The sequence below is a fragment of the Epinephelus lanceolatus genome, chromosome 5 (assembly GCF_041903045.1).
Source record: "Epinephelus lanceolatus isolate andai-2023 chromosome 5, ASM4190304v1, whole genome shotgun sequence".
Classification (NCBI taxonomy): Eukaryota; Metazoa; Chordata; class Actinopteri; order Perciformes; family Serranidae; genus Epinephelus; species Epinephelus lanceolatus.
The window spans coordinates 35,637,299-35,658,203 of record NC_135738.1 but is presented as its reverse complement, the minus strand read 5'-3'; the positions used below and the strand labels follow the sequence as shown (position 1 = coordinate 35,658,203).

The window sequence follows — 20,905 nt, the reverse complement described above, 5'->3', positions numbered from 1 at the left end:
CGCAAGCTGTTTTCTTGTTGTGATAAGATCAGTGAGGTTTGAGCATGACTTGCAAACTTATTGTGTGCATGTGTGAAATGTGTTATTTTCACACAGCCTATTTGTTTTGCTGCTGTGTGACCACACTTTAATATGCCAGCATCAGCAAAATCTCTATCTGTCCTGATAGCATCAGTAGAGGCTGCTGGTCTGTGGTGTGATGTGCATCTTTATCTTCATATGGCATCATTTATTGTAAAGACAGCGCAGCAACGAGGCCACGACACCCTCCCTAACCTGATACTGAAACGGTGGTGAAATTTTACTGTCACGTTTTTAATTTGAAGATTAGATTTCATGATTACATCACTTTTACTTGGTTCAGGAAGATAGAGTAACATTGATATCATATATAAAATGGCCTAAGTTAAAACACTTGGTCCGGCATGCAGCATTTAGTAGTTTATTGGCACACAGACACACATGTTTGTCCCTCACTGACATAAAAACAACCTTTACCCTTAACCTAAACTTAATTCAATTCAAAGAACTTTATTTGTCTGTGAGGAACTTCATCTGTGAAGAGCGACAGTGCATATTAAACAAAATAAATACAAATAGATAAATACAAATGTTAAAAAGTTAAAAATACGAATACAAATGTTAAAAGGAGAGAAAAACAAACACACACACCCACAAGCATACACATACCAGATCAAATCAGCTGTTATTCAATAGTCTGATGGATGAGGGTACAAAGCTGGACATGGCTCTCTTTGTTTCAAAAGCAAGAGATCTGTACCTGAGACCTGAGGGTAGGGGTTTGTAATGGCTGTGCAGTGTGTGGGTGGTGTCTGAAGCTATCTGAAAACCTTTTTGTTTAGTCCTTCTATTGTAGATGCTGAGAAGTGGTTCCTTTGCCAGTCCGATTATTTTACTGCTCATTGTTATGATTTTGTTTAGTGGATTGCGGTGGATGTTGGACAGTGAACCAAACCAGGCTGATAACTCTATCTTTAACCTTAAAATCATTTTTCGTTGCTTCCAAAGTAAAAGTTCTCAGCTTCATCAGATATAAATGTTTATCCTACTTATTATCTGTTTGTGTTGTAATTAACATCTCAACATCTCAATCTCGTCAATTGTTAATCTTGCCATCCTAAGGTGACCCTCAAACTTCCTGTCACTCAACACTGTGACAACACCCACTGTGGTCCTTTTCTTAGAATTGCTGTAGCATGAGAACATGTAAGCAGCTATAAGACACGTAGTGATCAGAGCGAATCACTTCATACAGCACAGACAGAAGAGCATCATCACGTCTGCACTGAGGACATCATGAAGGCTCTCATCAATACAGTGGGACTCATGCTGCTGCTCACTGTTTACTGCACTGCCATGCGTAAGTCTGTCAGTCTCATTTATGAATCATAGTGGAGAGAGATGTCAATTGTTTTCTGGATTAGGCTTCCAATGACCTTTTAAAATTTTACTATTTCATTTTATACATATACAACACCTGATACCATTACCTCATGCATTCTTTATTCTTAACATATCTGATTATGTGATTTAAATACCACCCCCTTCCACCCCTGTTTTAGAGCAGGTTTTGGATTTTTAAATTTTCATATTTTTAATTTTTTATATGCAGTTTACTATTAAATTACATTAAAAAAAACAGTAACAATTCTTAATTTGACAAAATGATTATAGCTGTATATATTGGCCTAAAAATGTAGACAAGAATCGGCCTGTGAGAGCTTTTATTTGCATAATAAAAACTCAAATAGTTGCAAATTCCCAGAAAAATGCAAAAGAGATCTTAATCTCCCTCAGTGAACTGACAAAGCTCACTTAAATTTCTTAGTTAAATCTATATTTTGTCATTTGCGATTGCATATTTTGCCAATCATACTTTGAGTTATATTTAGTTTACTGGAATTCCTGTAGTAAATAAAGGTGAAGTCAAAGCACAGAATCTATAGGTTTGCAGAGGCACATAGAGTAGATAACAAAATACAGGAAATTTTAAAAACATATGTAAAAATGCAAGTGCAAAAAAAGGAAAGAAATATAATGTATGAGAATAAGGATAACATTTGTGCAGAAATAAGCTGTACACATCAATAAATATTAATGATATGAGAATGATAGAGCAGAAATAAGCCTTACACATTATAATACTAACCTAAGATTCAGTCAGTGCACTCAGTTCAGTTTGATAAATCAGTGTTAAGACTTGTGTTTGTGCACTGAATATCTCTCTTCAGGCAGACGTGATGTTGCCAGCATGCAGCAACACACATGTTGATGCTGCGTGATGCTAAATGATTCTTGTTTTGTTTTGTTTTACCAGCTCAAGCCTTGAAAGAAATGACGCCCGGATCATGCTGCTTTCAATTCTATACAGGACGGGTGCCGCAGCCGCAAATTATTTCCATCATCAAGACTCACAGCAGCTGTCAGGAAAAGGGATTTGTGTATGTCTGACATTTGTTTATGTCACTAGAGTGATTCTCACTAGAGCAACAGTGTTAGGCAGTTTTTATCTGAGCACAAAACAGAAAGAATAATGAAGCAAAGTATATAAATATTGGGCGATGTTTTAAGTTTAATACTGCACTCTACTAATCCCAGTTTGGGAGGCATTGGTATAGCTGTCTCTATATAAGACACTGATTAATACTCTTGTGTTTTTGCATGTACATGTTTTTATATTGTGCTTTGAGTATGATTCATTCTATGTAATGTCTACATTTTATTTATATATTTTGATTGACTGATTAAAACACAACAGATAAAATGTTGAAAATTATTTTTTTCAGTCCTAACTGTGTTGTTACTGAATTTTTTTTCTTCTGCAGGGTCAGCACTGCCAGAGGGAATGAGATCTGTGTGAGCCAGAATCTGAACTGGGCACAGAGAGCTTTCAACCAACAGCAATTCAGCACCAAATGATGGAACATCTCCATCTACTCACCCTCAAGCCACGATACAGCTCCGTCTGATCTTTCATAATAATGAAAACATCTTTTTTCCAAGACGGTTTTTAGTGCAGCTATTGATTGTTTTGCTGATTGCTTTATTCTTTTTAATTGCATTCTACAAATGTATCGATATATGCATTCATAAAATAAAAATAAAAATGCTGTATACAACTTAATATAGCTGTCAACTCTCACAGATTTGTGATGTATTGCAATTTTGCTTTTAACTTAGCTCACAAAGGAGAAGACCTGCACACTGTGTAGTGTAACTTTTTATTCAGAGTGATTCAATCCTGCATTATCTTTTTCATGTCTAAAGGTTAATGTAAGATGGCATTACTTAGAAGAAGTCACAAAACGCCTCTCTAGTAGGGCATACTAAGTGCATAATTGGTCACAGTATGTTGACAAAATCAACCACAGGAAGTTAGCAATGAGAATAGAAGAACATATACACATGCATACTGCAGCATGTTAAAATGCTCCCAGCATCTGTCTTGCATTCATGGTCCAATCTCTCAGTATAGGCCACAATCAAGCCTGTATTAGCCTGAAAAAAATCATGAATGGGCGAATTTGATACATCCCACATTTTTCCTACAATTGGTTGTCTATATCTTTGAGGTGTGGCAAATTCAGCATCTGCTGTAACTCTTAAATTCATTATGTAATTGCAAATACTAACAACACAATGGCAATAACACCACAGTCATAAGTGTGAGTTACTTGAAATTTTGCACAACTCATCCACATACACAACCTTAATACTCCTGGATATGATTTAGACAATATCCAAAAATCATGGTTATCAGGAAATCAGCACATCATCGTATCACTGTGTGTTTTCATGCAGATCAGGAACCAGATGCAGCTTTAAAAATGGATTCACTGTTAACAGCACAACAGCTTTTTTGCATGGGTGTCACAAAAGAAAAAAAAAAGAGAGAGAGAGAGAGAAACAATCTCTTGTGAATATTTAAATAAAGGCAATTGAAATTGTTTTTGTCATTTTATTTCTATTTACATGTGTCTCTTTATGGTTGTTTTGTCCCTAGTTGTAGTCATTTTGTATCTCTTTGCAGTAGCTTTGTGTTTATTTGTGGTCTTTTTGTGTGTCTTCCTGATCTGTACGTATTAAATAGAGTAACATTTTGCTGGTGAATGCTGGGGGGTGGGGCTAATGCTTTGGGGACATGAGCCTGTGCCCTGTTGGCCTGTTCAGTGGGCTAATCCATCCAATTTTTTTTGCAATTAAAAAAAAAAACAACCTTTTGAATCATAAACTGTTTTATGACTGTTTTAATAGCATAGTATCTGTGTTTTATTAACAAATCAAAATTATATTATATAGTGGTATTGCTCCACGTACCAGTCAAGTTTCTCTTATCTAGTTTACATCCATGTTTGTAAATACATTGACACACTTCTCCCCTCTGGCAGCACAGAAGATCTATACAATCAACTCAGTTTCAAGCTGAGCACCCAAGATGAGTGTCACCAATTCAGTATCTGACCAAATGTCTCCCCTTCTGTTCCTGAGATATGACATTGAATAATGGCCAGATAAGTGTTTTATGTAGTATATTATGATGTCACAGTGAAGCTGACCTTTGACCTTTTAGATGTAAAACGTCATCACTTCATTCTTTTTATCCTATTTGACATTTGTGTGAAGTTTTGCCATTATTTACATGAGAATTCTTGAGTTATGGCCAAAAACATGTTTTGTGAGGTCACACCGACCTTGACCTTTGACCTTCAACCCTCTATCACCAAACTGTAATCAGTTTATTCTTCTGTTTGAGTTGACATTTGTGTCAAATTTGAAGAAATTCCCTTGAGCTGTTTGTGTGTGCAAGGATGAGACAAATAAGGTCACAGTGACTTTGAACTGTGACCTATGACCACCAAAATCTTATCAGTTCATTATTGATTTCAAGGGGACGTTTGTACCAAATGATAAGAAATTCCCTTGAGCTGTTCTTGAGGTATGGCGTGTACAGAGAATGGGACGGACGAGCAACCCAAAAACATAACAATCGTTAATATATCCATTACTGTAACATCAGTATTCAGATGAGTAAGTGCCTTGACTCTGCCAGTCCCCTACAGTAGGTGGCAGTATGTGTCTTTATATTGTGTATATGACCGCCATGACTGAGCACAGCGAAGAAGAAAGAGGAAACGGAGAAGAGGAAAAGCAGAGGATCCGGATCTGGAATGACCATGGCTACAGCTGACAGTGGGGTGAAGCCCCTTCAAAATGCTATGAAAATGGCAAAAGTAGCGATACAACTGGACGGAGAGAACAAACACAAGGTAGTGTGTTACACAGCCTGACAGCAGCCATGACACGAAGGTGTTTACCACAGAGGAAACACTGTGTAGTGATGTAAACAGACGGAGGGGGCGGAAACCGTTAGAGGGTTAGCTAGCTAACCTGTCAGTTAAACACCGAGGTGTGTTGTTGTTATCACTGACAGTCAGGTGTCATTGCACTGCTCAACGCTATTAATGTTCATTTTATTAATTTCAGTTGTTTTAAAATGTTTGCACTTTTTCACTGACTACTCACTATTATTGTAGGTATCACTAATGTAATTTTAGAAGAAGTTTATTTATTATAAAAGCACTATTGCCTTTTCACTTTTAATGAAACACGAATAAAACGTGCTAATACTTGAGGCCACTTTTTATTTCAGAGTATTATAATAACGTTAGATCACCAAATTGAATTAGACAGGTGCAACTAATGAGAATACAGACAGATAATATTCCTAGTAGGTTAAATTGCTTCACATATCTCGCCTTAATAAGCTGTAACATGATATCAGTATTACATGTGCTATCCTTCTCATCACAGGAAGTAACGTTATGTATGCCAGTTATTAAGATATTAAGTCAATGAGGACATTTGACACTAGATATCTCTTTTTTCAATTTTTACACACCATAAAACTTCAATTAGTAGCCAGGGCTATTATTTGCTTAAATTGCTGAACTTAGCAGGCTTATATTTGGGACAGCCGGCTATATGGGACCGGCCTTTAATTCCTTTCACACAAAACTGTTGCTCAGCCAAGAATATTACTTGTATAAAAATTAGGCTTCAAATAACATCAGTTATTTTATGACACTTGTTAGATAGCACCTGAGGATAACAGCACCCGCCATACCGACACAACACTACTTAATCCCGTTAAAACATTATTCATAACTTGGATTAATTTTTATGAAAAACACTTTTGATTATTTTGATTGATGGACCTTTAAGGATTAAATTAATATAAATAACTGTCTAGGTAATCGAGGACTGGACACATATTCTGACTTTAAGACAGCTTTAGAAGAAGGGAGTCACCATTTGTTGTTTGTCACGATGGTAAATCTGAATGACTCAGGGTCTTCTCTGGTGCTCGTTGTTTCAGTACAGTGAAATCAACCAAGCTAACAATGTGTAACATCTCCATATTGACAAAAGTTAAACCTATGCACAATCTAACTATTGTTAGCTCAGGAGGGCAGGAAACAATACAGTTTTACACATCCAAAGAACTTATATGAAAATAACAGTTTGGCAACCAGACCAGGCATCTAATTGAGACAGGCCTTTATTTGTCAAAATGTGTAGCCACACCAGGCCAGTAAAAGGGACTGGGCGTTTAACTGGGACTAGGCTTTTAATTGAAGTTTAACGGTAATATGTATTTTTAACATAAAAAAAAAAAAAAAAAAACAGCTGCATTTTCGGCTTGAGGTTTCAAATTTAGCAACAATGGCTAATGCTTTTTTTAATTCTTTACTACTTTAATTCTTTAGTACTTTTTACTATTGTAATGTGTCATTGGCCGTAGTTATTATGATGTTTGCTGTGTATCACGATAATAATAATAATAATACAATACTACATGCTTATGGTCTTTCTGCAGGAAGCTTACTGTGAATATCTCCGGACCATCAACTACATATCACATGCACTTTTGGAGGACACTGGTTCACAAAGTAAGATCTGAGTATTGACATATATCAAGACTGATGCTCAGACCCCAACAGACTTTGCAGATTTTTGTTCCCCACAGTTTTCAGCAGTGATCTGGAATGACAATCTGTGAAATTTTCTTTTAATGTGATAGATAGTATTTAATCAAGATAACATTTTTTCAGTGGAAAAAAAATCTGCAGAGGTGTTGTTGGAGTTTTTTTGCGGGCACAGATTCTGTGTGGACCTTAGATGCTTTATGATAAACATCAAACCTCATGATCATTTTCCCTTTTGTATGTTTACTCAGTTTTGCCTATGGCACACAATTTTCTAATGGGCCTCAAATGAATACATTTCAGACTAAGAAAAAAAATTTTCACTTTTGAAGGCCTTCATTCAAATATGTAGCAGTTAAACCTGCCTCGTTATCGGGTTAGAACTATAACATCAATACAGACTGTGAAATAGGCTTTTATTTATTGGCAAAGCAGCTTGGACCTCTTTTTGATGGAGCTGTCCTGTGTCATTGCAACATGCTTTTTTATGCCTTCATCGTGGGCATGAAAAGTCCTGGGATTCCATGTTTTACTCTATGTGAGTTCACAGAAACAAGTTCGCATCAACTGACAATTAAGTGTAGGATCTAAAGAAAGTAGAGACTTGATTCTCCACTATTCTCCACAATAGTGTGGACAGACCAGTCGCTGTAGGCATCTTATATCATCAACAATGGGGTGCTGTGGGTCCTGTACTTTACCCTACGCTTTTGTGCTGTTTTTTTTAGGGTGATTTTACTTTCATGGGCACATGTTCATGGGCACATGTTCACATGTATATAATGTCACAACTGCAACATTATAATACCTTTAAAATGGGCTTCACATCGAATGTTCATCTTGAACCTTTGTGAAAATATCACCGCTAAATGTGTTCATTTTGCTGAATTATCTTGCTGTTTTCACCCAAGTATGTAACCTACACTTACAGAGAAATCAATACTATCAAGCTATTGATTTTTATTTGTCATTCAAAGACACACTCTTTTGTTACTGACCTCAGTCTGGCCCCTCAAATCCAAAAATGTCCTTCCAGCTTATTGTTTTGAAACTCAGCACAGTTTAATAGGGAGAAGAGAGAAATAGGTACAGCATTTTATCGCAGTATTCTGCGTGGCAATATTTGTATTGATACATGAATGGCAAATATTGATTTTTATAAACTGACAATATTGCAAACACAAATTTAACTTTTGGTAGCCGATTAGAATAAGAAAATTAGTTTCTTTTTCAGTGAGATGTTGACTACAGATGTTGACAAAGTTTTTCTTTTGGGACATTATTTGCCTAGCCTTATGGAAAACATTTAAAAGTGCAATAAAATTGTATTGTGTTAATACTGTATTGTGGGGCCTCAGGTGATTCCCATCCCATCAGAAAGACCGGACAAGAAATAACTTAACTGTGTATATACAGTCAGGTCCATAATTATTTGGACAATGATACAGTTGTCGTCATTTTGGCTCTGTACACCACCACAATGGGTTTTAAATGAAACAATGAATACCTGTTTAAAGTGCAGACTCTCAGCTTTCATTTAAGGCTTTTTTCAAAAATGTAGTATGAACCGTGTAGGAATTACAACCATTTCTTCACACAGTCCCCCGACTTTAAGGGCTCATAAGTATTTGGACAAACTTAACATAATCATCAATTAAACAGTCAGTTTTAATACTTGGTTGCAAATCCTTTGCAGTCAATGACTGCCTGAAGTGTTGGACACATAGGCATCATCAGATGCTGGGTTTCTTCTCTGGTGATGCTCTGCCAGCCCTTTACTGCAGCCGTCTGCACTTCCTGCTTGTGTTTTGGGTGTTTTGCCCTCAGTTTTGGCTTCAGCAAGAGAAACGCATGCTCAATTGGATTCAGGTCAGATGATATGACTTGACCATCACAGAACATTCCTTTTCTTTGTCTTAAAAATGTCTTTGGTTGCTTTTGCAGTATGCTTCAGGTCAATGTCCATCTGCACTGTGAAGCATCGTCCAATGAGTTTTGAAGCATTTGGTTGAATCTGAGCAGATAATGGTGCCCCAAACACTTCAGCTTTCATCCTGCTGCTCTTGTCAGCAGTCACATCATCAATAAATACAAGAGAACCAGTTCCACTGGCAGCCATACATGGCCATGACATAACAGTACCTCCACCATGCTTCACTGATGAGGTGGTGTGCTTTGGATCATGAGCAGTTCCTTCCCTTCTTCCTTCTCTTGTCTTCCCATCATTCTGGTAGTTGATCTTTGTTTTATCTGTCCATAGTATGCTGTTCCACAACTGTACAGGCTTTTTAGATGGTTTCTGACAAACTCTAATCTGGCCTTCCATTTTTAAGGCTAACCAATGGTTTGCATCTTGTGATAAACCCTCTGTATTTATTCTAGTGAAGTCTTGTCTTGCTTACAAGAGCAGCAGGATGAAAGCTGAAGTGTTTGGGGCACCATTATCTGCTCAGATTCAATTAAATGCTTCAAAACTCATTGGATGATGCTTCACAGTGCAGATGGACATTGACCTGAAGCATATTGCAAAAGCAACCAAAGACATTTTTAAGGCAAAGAAGTGGAATGTTCTGCAATGGCCAAGTCATATCATCTGACCTGAATCCAACTGAGCATGCGTTTCTCTTGCTGAAGCCAAAACTGAGGGCAAAACACCCAAAACACAAGCAGGAAGTGCAGACGGCTGCAGTAAAGGGCTGGCAGAGCATCACCAGGGAAGAAACCCAGCATCTGATGATGTCTATGGGTCCAACACTTCAGGCAGTCATTGACTGTAAAGGATTTGCAACCAAGTATTAAAACTGACTGTTTAATTGATGATTATGTTAGTTTGTCCAAATACTTATGAGCCCTTAAAGTTGGGGGACTGTGTGAAGAAATGGTTGTCATTCCTACACGGTTCATACTACATTTTTGAAAAAAGCCTTAAATGAAAGCTGAGAATCTGCACTTTAAGCAGGTATTCATTGTTTCATTTAAAACCCATTGTGGTGGTGTACAGAGCCAAAATGATGACAACTGTATCATTGTCCAAATAATTATGGACCTGACTGTATGTAATGAAATCTCACACGCCAACTTATTATCTAATTTATTGCAGTTAAAGCCAGTTTCACATGCTGTATTTGAGGATGGGGGTATATGTATTTGACCTGCAAGTTGCAATATTCAAATTATTCAGATAATTTGTGCACAGTCAGCTCTTTTCTGGACCATTAAACTGATAAGTTTATAGACCAAGAGAAAATCCTACAAGGATTGAACATGTGACAGTCAGTGACCAGTTCCGACTTCACTCATGGGGAGAAGCAGAGCACAGATAGCGCAGCGCAGCCTGCAGACATAGATTAGAATTCTAACTAGACTTGAACTAATCAACTTGAGTATAGTGGTTGTGTGTTAGCACGTAATTGAATCAGATCTCAAATGCCATGTGATGACCTTTATATGGTAGACCTGCATTAGACCAATCATCCAGTGACTTTCTCAGTCGTCTCTGTCTTTCCGTCACAGCCTCGGAGGAGAGGATCATGGTTGCGGTGGATGTGGAGCGGATGTTGAGGTTGGCTGAGCAGTGTCTGGAGAGAGCCAAGTCATTTATAGGGAAGAGAGCCGACCCCCCTGATCTCCCTGCCTCTGTCTCCGCTACCTGTTTGCCTGGCCAGTCAGAGCCCCATCAGACTGCTGTCATCCCAGCTGCCAGTGCTGCAAACAATGGTGAATCAGAATCATGTCTTTTATTAACATACCATTCAATCACGGCTAACTCAGAGCCTGCTGCAGGGCTCCCAATTTAAAATTAGCCAATATACAGTACAGGCCAAAAGTTTGGACACACCTTCTCATTCAATGCGTTTTCTTTATTTTCATGACTATTTACATTGTAGATTCTCACTGAAGGCATCAAAACTATGAATGAACACATGTGGAGTTATGTACTTAACAAAAAAAGGTGAAATAACTGAAAACATGTTTTATATTCTAGTTTCTTCAAAATAGCCACCCTTTGCTCTGATTACTGCTTTGCACACTCTTGGCATTCTCTCCATGAGCTTCAAGAGGTAGTCACCTGAAATGGTTTCCACTTCACAGGTGTGCCTTATCAGGGTTAATTAGTGGAATTTCTTGCTTTATCACTGGGGTTGGGACCATCAGTTGTGTTGTGCAGAAGTCAGGTTAATACACAGCCGACAGCCCTATTGGACAACTGTTAAAATTCATATTATGGCAAGAACCAATCAGCTAACTAAAGAAAAACCAGTGGCCATCATTACTTTAAGAAATGAAGGTCAGTCAGTCCGGAAAATTGCAAAAACTTTAAATGTGTCCCCAAGTGGAGTCGCAAAAACCATCAAGCGCTACAACGAAACTGGCACACATGAGGACCGACCCAGGAAAGGAAGACCAAGAGTCACCTCTGCTTCTGGGGATAAGTTCATCCGAGTCACCAGCCTCAGAAATCGCAAGTTAACAGCAGCTCAGATCAGAGACCAGATGAATGCCACACAGAGTTCTAGCAGCAGACCCATCTCTAGAACAACTGTTAAGAGGAGACTGCGCCAATCAGGCCTTCATGGTCAAATAGCTGCTAGGAAACCACTGCTAAGGAGAGGCAACAAGCAGAAGAGATTTGTTTGGGCCAAGAAACACAAGGAATGGACATTAGACCAGTAGAAATCTGTGCTTTGGTCTGATGAGTCCAAATTTGAGATCTTTGGTTCCAACTGCCGTGTCTTTGTGAGACGCAGAAAAGGTGAACGGATGGATTCCACATGCCTGGTTCCCACTGTGAAGCATGGAGGAGGAGGTGTGATGGTGTGGGGGTGTTTTGCTGGTGACACTGTTGGGGATTTATTCAAAATTGAAGGCACACTGAACCAGCATGGCTACCACAGCATCCTGCAGCGACATGCCATCCCATCCGGTTTGCATTTAGTTGGACGATCATTTATTTTTCAACAGGACAATGACCCCAAACACACCTCCAGGCTGTGTAAGGGCTATTTGACCAAGAAGGAGAGTGATGGAGTGCTGCGGCAGATGACCTGGCCTCCACAGTCACCGGACCTGAACCCAATCCAGATGGTTTGGGGTGAGCTGGACCGCAGAGTGAAGGCAAAGGGGCCAACAAGTGCTAAACACCTCTGGGAACTCCTTCAAGACTGTTGGAAAACCATTTCAGGTGACTACCTCTTGAAGCTCATGGAGAGAATGCCAAGAGTGTGTAAAGCAGTAATCAGAGCAAAGGGTGGCTATTTTGAAGAAACTAGAATATAAAACATGTTTTCAGTTATTTCACCTTTTTTTGTTAAGTACATAACTCCACATGTGTTCATTCATAGTTTTGATGCCTTCAGTGAGAATCTACAATGTAAATAGTCATGAAAATAAAGAAAACGCATTGAATGAGAAGGTGTGTCCAAACTTTTGGCCTGTACTGTATAGCCTTGTGATTTTGTTCTTTACACCAGTAACAACTTTTTGTCTCTCTGTTTCACCTCTGCTGCCGCAGTCCCTCCAACTCATACTGCTGTTAACGCGGGGCGTAAGGCAACCAGCCCGACAAAGACTGGTCACCGCAGGGTGTTGTCAGATGGTAGCAGCGAACTCTCCCCTTTTCTGCCTCCTGAAGTCTTCCAGAAACAGCAGACAGTGGAGTCACAGGACACAAGCAAAAAGTAGGGGTCATTTCTTTATCAAGGAGGACCAATATTGATCCATTTATTGACAGATATTCTCTGAAGTGAGCAACACAGCAGAGATTTCCAAGAACCAGTTACTTCTAGTTTCCATTCAGAGTACGCATTGAATTGACCAAGCAGGTCAGAACATCAGATTCTTACACTCACTGATGATTCTTACAGTTTTTCTCAGTCGCTTTGGTACAGTTATTGAAACATCCTTAACATTTGCACAACAGTAGGTGTGTTTGTCAAAATAATTTGTACAAATGGCACCACACTGCAAAAGCTCATAACTTGCTTAAAATCCCTAATTTATCACTCAAAAGTAAATATTAATGTCAGTGAACATGTCAGTGCCATTATATCGACAAGTCCTTACAGCTGTAACACGAAGCAAGTTCCACAAAGCCAGAGCCAGCCAACAGATGTATATGTTATACTCAAGAAGTAAGTAAGTAAGTAAAATTTATTTGTATAGCACTTCTCACAGAGAGAACTCACAAAGTGCTTCACAGGATTAAAATACAACCAAGAATACATACATACAAACATAGAGAGACACAAAATGAAACAGCAGCAGTTGTTGTAAAACTAAGTCACTTAAGACAAGTTGAAGAATGCCTGCCTATAGAGGTAGGTTTTAAGGTGCTTCTTAAAAACGGATGCTGCGGCTCTCAAATTCTGTGGGAGGGCATTCCACAATCTGGGCGCAATGGACTCAAAGGCCTGGTCACTTCTAGTTCTGAGCCTAGTGCGAGGAACTGCCAACAGGCCGTGATTGGCTGACCTAAGTGTCCTACTAGGAACGTATACATGCAGCAGGTCAGACAGATACTCAGAAGGGCTCTATATGTTAAAACAAGGATTTTGAACTGGATCCTAAAGCTGACAGGAAACCAGTGTAGGGAGGCCAGGACAGGAGTAATGTGGCAGTTTTTGGGTGATTTGGTAAACAGCCTGGCAGCAGCATTCTGCACCAGTTGGAGGCAATCTACAAAAGTTATGCTGAGACACATGAAAAGTGAATTGCAGTAATCCAGACGTGATGACACAAAGGCATGAATGATCATTTCCAGTTCCCCATGTGATACAACAGATCTCAGTTTTGCAATGTTTTTAAGGTGGAAAAAGCATGTATGGGTCAACACATGGATGTGTTTATCAAAGTGCATGGCCTGGTCAAAAATAACTCTGAGATTTCTCAGGTTAGAGCGGATATTTGAATTCAGGGACCCAATACAGCTAGCCACCTTGGAACCAGTACAGTCAGGAGCGACAGTAAGGACCTCTGTCTTAGCAGCATTAAACTGGAGGAAATTGTTGACCATCCAGTCATTAATTGCAGAAAAACAGTCATGCAGTACATTCAGACTGTCAGTCCTGTCAGGATTAAAAGAAAAATACATCTGAATATCATCTGCGTACATATGATATGATACACCCTCAAACCTGCTGATAATGTTTCCAAGAGGAAGCATATACAGGGCAAACAAAATTGGACCCAACACTGAGCCTTGAGGCACCCCACAAGAAAGGGGGACAGACTCAGACATACAAGGACCAGATGCTACAGAGAAACTTCTACCAGAGAGTTAGGAGGCAAACCAGTCAAGGGCACTGCCTGAAATGCCAACACAGTCACTGAGCCTGTCTAACAGGATGTGGAGATCCACGGTATCGAAGGCTGCGCTAAGGCCAAGCAGCACTAGGATGGTACATTTACCAGTGTCAGAGGCCATCATGATGTCATTAGACACTCTAAGAAGTGCTGTCTCAGTGGAATGCTTCTGACGGTAACCAGATTGAAATTTGTCAAGGATACAATGCTTATTTAGGGCAGGGACTATTGGTTAGCAACGACTTTTTCTAAAATCTTTGAAATAAAAGGCAATTTAGAAATGGGCCTAAAGTTGCTAAATAATGAAGGGTCCAAATTGGGCTTTTTAAGAAGCGGCTGGACAACCGCCTGTTTAAAATAGGAGGGGAAGCAGCCAGAGACCAGTGAGCAATTAATAATGTAGAGCAGGGAAGAGCCGATGGAACCAAAAACTTTTTTCAGTAGAGACATGGGCAAGATGTCTAACGGGCTGGAGGAGATCTTCATACTGCTCACTAGCTTAGTTAAATCTTCTAGGGGGATGGACAAGAAACGATCCGGTATTGGCTGCCGTAAAGGAGGAGCAGGGGGTGGAGCAGAAGAGGGGGTAATACTTGCTCTGACACTAGCAATATTGTTGACAAAAAATGACAGAAAATTGTTACAGTCATTAACAGAGAAGACGGGCACCGCAGGAGGCTGGGAATAGACAAGATTATTTATAGTGTCAAAAACAACTTTGAGGTCAGCAAAATAAGAGGCCCGAGCAGCTTTAACCATTGAGTTATACTCTGTTAAGAGTTCTTTAAAATAAATATGATGGACCTGAAGCCTTATAGACTTCCACAGGCACTCGATACGGCGACATTTGTGTTTAAAACAACGAATGTCATCTTTAATCCAGGGGGTAGAATTAATAGTAGCGACTGTACGGGGTTTCAGAGGAGCAATCTCATCTAATGTAACGGAGCAATGTGAGTTAAAAGTGTGAACTAGAGAATTAGCATCACTCTCATCACCAAAAAGCTGCCCTATGCTGTTGTTAAAACCAGAGGAGAATTTCTTGGCAGACAGGTCATTTAACATAGGTGAACAAATAACACGCTTTCTGAATGTACAATCAGTGTTAAAAGACTCATTAAAGAGAATGCATTCGTGATCAGTCACAAGCAGCTCCTCAGAGCCGATAATGTCTAATTTTAATCCATGCGTGAAAACCAGGTCCAGAGTGTTGCCCTTAATGTGTGTTGGGCCGCTGACATGTTGGGTAAAATTGAAAGAATCAGTGACTTTTAAAAAGTTCACTGCAAAGGTGTTTGTGGTGTCATTTACGGCCAAATTAAAATCACCAAGAAGGAGGATTTTCTCAAATTTAATTATGGAGGCTAAGAAGTCACTGAATTCGGATAAAAAAAAGAGCCATTAACACCAGGAGGGCGATAAATTAAAACACAATGAAATGGGTTAGCATGCCCAACTTTAGTCACTGAGAGTTCAAATGAGGCAAAAGTTCCAGAGCTCACTGTCCGGGAAGACAAACTGCATGTATGTTTACTGACACTGTCGTTTACTGTCCCACAATGAGGGGACATGAAATCACTTTAGTTTTTGGCCAAATCGACATGAAGGGAATTTTATTGATTGAATAATATCTGTGATAAATACTAATACACTAATCAGTTATCCAATTGATGTTCCATTTGTTATATACTAGCAGTGATAAACAGGCTATATAGGCTAATGCTACCTGTGCTTTTACAGAGGGCTTCTTGCAAAGCTGGTGTGGGCAAATGTATCAGAAAACACTACAAACACATTCAGTAGCTCAGTGAGAGCAGCAACAACCTTGCAAAAAACAACAACAAAAAAACAAAGAATTCTTGCTCAGCTCTTTTACATCACTTATATATGTTGCAACGTGACGTGTACAGTAAGTGCTACTGTAATTGCACGGCTTAGTTTGGTTACTGCTCAACAGGTTTGATATGGTGCACTTAACAACATATTCCCTTGGCTGACAATCTGTATCACTCATAGATTTACTATTGACTATAAAATTATGCTATTTCCAAAGGAAATGATTAGTGAAAGCCACATTTTAGCCAATTTATAGTTGAAACACTGAATATAACCTGCTCCAGACTAGATTAGTCATGCAGCATAAATTACTTTGATGATCTAGCCAGGTTAAAAGAGAGCCACCTTCGGACACAGAAAAACCCTGGCTTTAGACTCAACATACCTTTCCAACCCACTAATCTCACTTCATGGTACACCCCTCTTGTGTCATTGTTTACAATCAAGATAGCCAAATTGCTTTTCCATGTTATCAATATAAGGGTGTACTTTCCTGATGTAAACTACGGTAAAGGTTTTGATTACGATAATTGAAAATGCACAAGGTGGCACTTTTTCTGGCATTTCAAATAGAAAGTTAGACATCACTGTTTGTGAGAGATTGATTGCAAGAGATTGAGAAGGATTCTCGTTTACACATTTAGTGTTTGTACTGTCATTTGTTGACAGACCATGTCATTGCAACACGGAAAAGAGAAAGAGAAGACTGTTTCCCAGCACTGCATAGGGAACGAAAATACAAAATGAGAAATGTAAACATAGGAAACACCCCTTAGGCAGAACTGCACATGCAGCGGTGTGTGGGGAATTACCCTGCTGTCTTTCTGCACCTCCTCATGTTTCTGTTTGTCACGCTGCAGATTTTTATCATCACCACGGGTATCTTTCCTCGCAATGCAGCAAGGAAACAATCTCTTTGATTGTTTATCCATGTAAGATGCACATGTATGAGCTATTTTAGAGAACCGATTAATAATGGGATGACCTCAGGCTTCATTCTCCCTCCTTGGTGAAAGTCAAGATTCACCTAAGAGCAATTCATCAGTTCAGGACACATTTACAAAAGAAGTGTAATAGAAATGAAAAGAAAATATGCTTAACAGATTATGAAAACTGGTTCAGCCACTTTGCATGTGATAACTTATGCAATGAACTACCTAGATGTTTTAGCAAGGTAAGACTATTCAAGCAGAGAGCCATTATAATACGTTTTGATGACATAAGCAATTGGTAATGTAAGAAACAGCAGGCAATTGTCATAATAATAATAACATGTAATTTTATAGCACTTTTTTTTTTCAAAACACAGTTACAAAGTTCTTTACAAGACAAAATAATATACATCTTCAAGAAAAAAACAGTAATATCGTAAGTAAAAAAACACTGAGCATAGGCTAGGACCGAATAAAACAGTGTGTAATAAAAAAATAGTAAAACTGATAAAAGAGGGATAAAAACTAGACAAATACCAGATTTACTATAAAACAGCCTTCCTATAAAAGTAGGTTTTGAGGAGTTATTTAAATAAAGAAGTACATAATCATTTGCATGAATGTAAAAAAACATTTTCACTTTGTGTAAAAGCATGATATTGCTTTTATGATATGGAGGCTGAACAAGTAGTTTTGAGAATTTCACTTCTAATCTAAGAAATGCACCAAAGCGACAAAGAAAAACCTCTGACGTCAATACAAATATTAGAGTCTTTAATCAGGTTTCCAAGGTTTTAAAAGTGTTGCTCCCTCTTACTGGCATCTTCACACTCAATTCTCTTTTTGCTTAAAGATATTTTTTGATCATTTGTAAATTGACAAATATATATTCTCCAAAATATTACTTTTAACCTAAAGAATTTTGTTGTTGCCATGTGTGAATGTTGGTGGTGGTTGTATGAGCTCTTTATGAGAATGTCAGCCAAGTTGATTTTAAATATTCAGCAGTGAAAGCAAGTTTCTCTGTGACTGTCACACTGACATGTGTAAAGAGAGATTGTTATATTTGCCTTTGACACAACCCAAGTTACATATTAATTGTTTGTGCGTGTGTGTGTGTGCGCGCGCTGCAGGGAGCTGACACCCATTGAAGAAGCATCACGTTTGAACCAGAAGTTGAAAGCCAATTATGAAGCTCGTCTGGCGAGGCTCGCACCTGGTCAGGCCTACCAGAAGACGTCTTTGGTATGTGTTTTTGTGCGTGCGTGTGTGATAGAGAAAGAGAGAGGGAAGGAGAGAGACCTTTCAGTCTGTGACCAAATACTTTTTGGAGACCAGAAGTTGTCTTGCAGGAACACATGTCCCATTTATTGATAACATTATACTCATGACGATGGAACAACGGACAAATGTTACAAGTTGAAATTTGTTTTGGGTTCCTATTTCTGATACGCAGATAAGCTGCATGTGAAATACTGCACTGTGTCGTGCACGATACTTTCATAACGGAGCAGCAGCCTGAGCAGGCCCCACTCAGTCCAACATTATGAAAACATTTTAAAACAAGTTTCAAAATGTGGGAATTTTCCCATTTGCTACCCACTCATCATAAGGGGCAATAAATGTATTTTAAATGTAAGAAAGTGCACTCAGTAGAGTGTAGGTCTTTGCTAGGCTGCGGCCGAACCTAATTGTAGCTGGAAGCGTGCATCTATTGCTAGCTCACCTAGCAAGCTGAGCTGGCTAATGTTAGAGCTCAGCCAAGGAGGACACCAATAATGTTTACGAGTCAAGCTTTCAGGAGCGCAAGCCTCTTGTACTCTTGTCATGAGATGCACACTTCCTTCTGCACTGCGATGCGTGTATAAATGAAATTATTCTAGACTACTACAATAGCCTCCTCTACAGTTTGGCAGCCAAAACACTCAAGAAACTTCAATATATCCAGAACTCAGCTGCTTGTCTTCTCACACACTCCCGCACCCGTGACCACATTACCCCCGTCCTTCATAACCTCCACTAGCTCCCCATCCCCCAGCGTATTCACTTCAAATCATCACTTTCAAAGCTCTCCACAACCTGGCTCCCCCCTACCTGTCTGGGCTCCTCCACCAGCACACTCCCTCCTGCACTCTCAGGTCTGCTGCCTCGACCCTCTGGAACTCACTCCCTAAACACTCTCTACCTTCAAAAAACCCTCAAAACACATCTGTTCAAAACTGCCTACAATCTCTAAATTCAGTGTACTTCGCCCGCCCTTTCTGGACTACTTCCCTCCCTACCCCCCCATTGGATTGCTGTTGTTGCTCTTTGTCAAGCGTCTTTGAGTGTCTTGAAAAGCGCTATATTAATCCAATGTGTTATTATTATTTATTATTATTCCTACATAAAACTGTTCACAACAAGGTCAGTGGATTATCTTGAGTAACCAGACCATGATTTCTGGGAGGAGAAATTACTGTGGAATTTTACAAATGTATTTTTTTGGCGCTTTGAGCACTACAAGCCGAGTGCCATCTAGTTCCATTATATAAGAGAGGAGGCAGACATCTCTACAGCCAATATCAACTCACACCAAAACTGTCTAGACTGATAAATGGCATGACAGGAAAGAGGAAGAAAATGTATTTTTTGATTTAGGGTGAACTGACTCTTTAATGTCATGTGATTGAAGAACTCTTGTGAAAACTTTGCCTCTGTATTTGTGATTAGTTAAAAAAAAAACATTGATTGCTCTCTTAATAGCTGTATCAACCTAAGGAACACGCCCCGTAACCTAAATATTAAGCTCATTCATACTTATTTTCAATAGTGGTCTTAACATTTTTAAACGACATTATATGCGCATTTATTTTGGATTTTGGTAGTACTTCCGGTCTGATATCGACGTTAACGTGACGCGACGTGATGATGAATGAGTACCTGGGAGAAGTGGACTGACCTCTGCTCTGGACCGCATGGGTTATTTAAAGCTAGATATCGTCTCAGTCAAAGAGCAGACACTCCTCTACTACTCGTACTCATCTCTTTGGTGAAAACTACCTCCAGTCAGAAAAAAAGATGGTAAGGGAGACCATGACATTTAATTTGTGACATTAGCCATTTTGTTAATTGCTTCGGTTAACATTGTACGTTAACCCGATATAAATGCTGTGTTCTATTGGAGGTCTTTAAATTAATGTTAACTTGTCATTCAGATACGGAAAATGTTTCGGCGTCAAGTGGAGCTCCATGCTTACTGGAGAAAACTAAAGGCATTTCTCAAGGTAAAGTCGTATCAGCTAATAAATGAACGCAGGTAGGAACACTGAAATCGTTCAAAAAATATTTTTAAATCTACTGGTTTTTTTTTCGTGTCACCTAAACTTCACTCAGGAGAGGAGTGACGTTAATTTAAATAGTTAAAATGGCGCACGCGAAGATAAATAAACCTAGATAAAATAGCCACGACCTGTTACGCGGCATTAATTGTATGTTTTCATAAGCAAAATTATATGTTTTTCAGACATTAGATGAGAATTTGTGTTACAGTAAGTTACTTAATTGCTTGTTTCTGGAAGTTTCTAAAGTTGTTGGCGTTGCAAACTGTCACAGATATCACTACGGATTGATGTAGTCATGTTTTAATGGTTAATTTATGCTTTTGATCTGTGTGTTGTCCCTATCCTTGTTGCAGTGCAGGTTGTAACGTGGTCAGAGATGGGTGGTATTCCACTTAAATGTTTTTAAAATAAATGTTTCAATACTTTTGAGTAATTTGTATGTAGCAGGACAGAAAATATAAGAAGTAATTTGTGACAAAATGCTTTAAGTGCTTTGAATTGTGTA

The 20,905-nt window shown here is 38.9% G+C and overlaps 2 protein-coding genes across 3 annotated transcripts in view; both read left to right on the top strand.

The window, feature by feature from the left end:
• Window positions 1–1,222: 1,222 nt before the first annotated feature.
• Window positions 1,223–3,959, top strand: LOC117261627 (C-C motif chemokine 3-like). The gene is made up of 3 exons (XM_033634020.2): window positions 1,223–1,381; window positions 2,339–2,462; window positions 2,847–3,959. The coding sequence occupies exons 1-3, from the start codon at window positions 1,318–1,320 to the stop codon at window positions 2,938–2,940; spliced, it is 282 nt and encodes a 93-aa protein (XP_033489911.2). The 5' UTR covers window positions 1,223–1,317; the 3' UTR covers window positions 2,941–3,959.
• Window positions 3,960–5,153: 1,194 nt separating this feature from the next.
• vps9d1 (VPS9 domain containing 1) overlaps window positions 5,154–20,905 on the top strand; it is a 56,168-nt gene continuing 40,416 nt past the window's right edge. For both annotated transcript variants that reach the window (XM_078168166.1, XM_078168168.1), the window contains exons 1-5: window positions 5,154–5,288; window positions 6,899–6,971; window positions 10,521–10,724; window positions 12,520–12,685; window positions 18,211–18,322. In XM_078168166.1, coding sequence (XP_078024292.1) covers window positions 5,190–5,288; window positions 6,899–6,971; window positions 10,521–10,724; window positions 12,520–12,685; window positions 18,211–18,322 — 654 coding nt within the window. In that variant the 5' untranslated portion in view covers window positions 5,154–5,189. The remainder of the gene's footprint in view (window positions 5,289–6,898; window positions 6,972–10,520; window positions 10,725–12,519; window positions 12,686–18,210; window positions 18,323–20,905) is intronic.

Excerpts from the sequence above, each read along its gene's own strand:
- LOC117261627 (XM_033634020.2), top strand. The coding sequence starts at position 1,318 with ATGAAGGCTCTCATCAATACAGTGGGACTCATGCTGCTGCTCACTGTT. Across the intron at positions 1,382-2,338 it reads TGTTTACTGCACTGCCATGC|CTCAAGCCTTGAAAGAAATG; the intron begins GTAAGTCTGTCA and ends TTGTTTTACCAG. Across the intron at positions 2,463-2,846 it reads TGTCAGGAAAAGGGATTTGT|GGTCAGCACTGCCAGAGGGA; the intron begins GTATGTCTGACA and ends TTTCTTCTGCAG.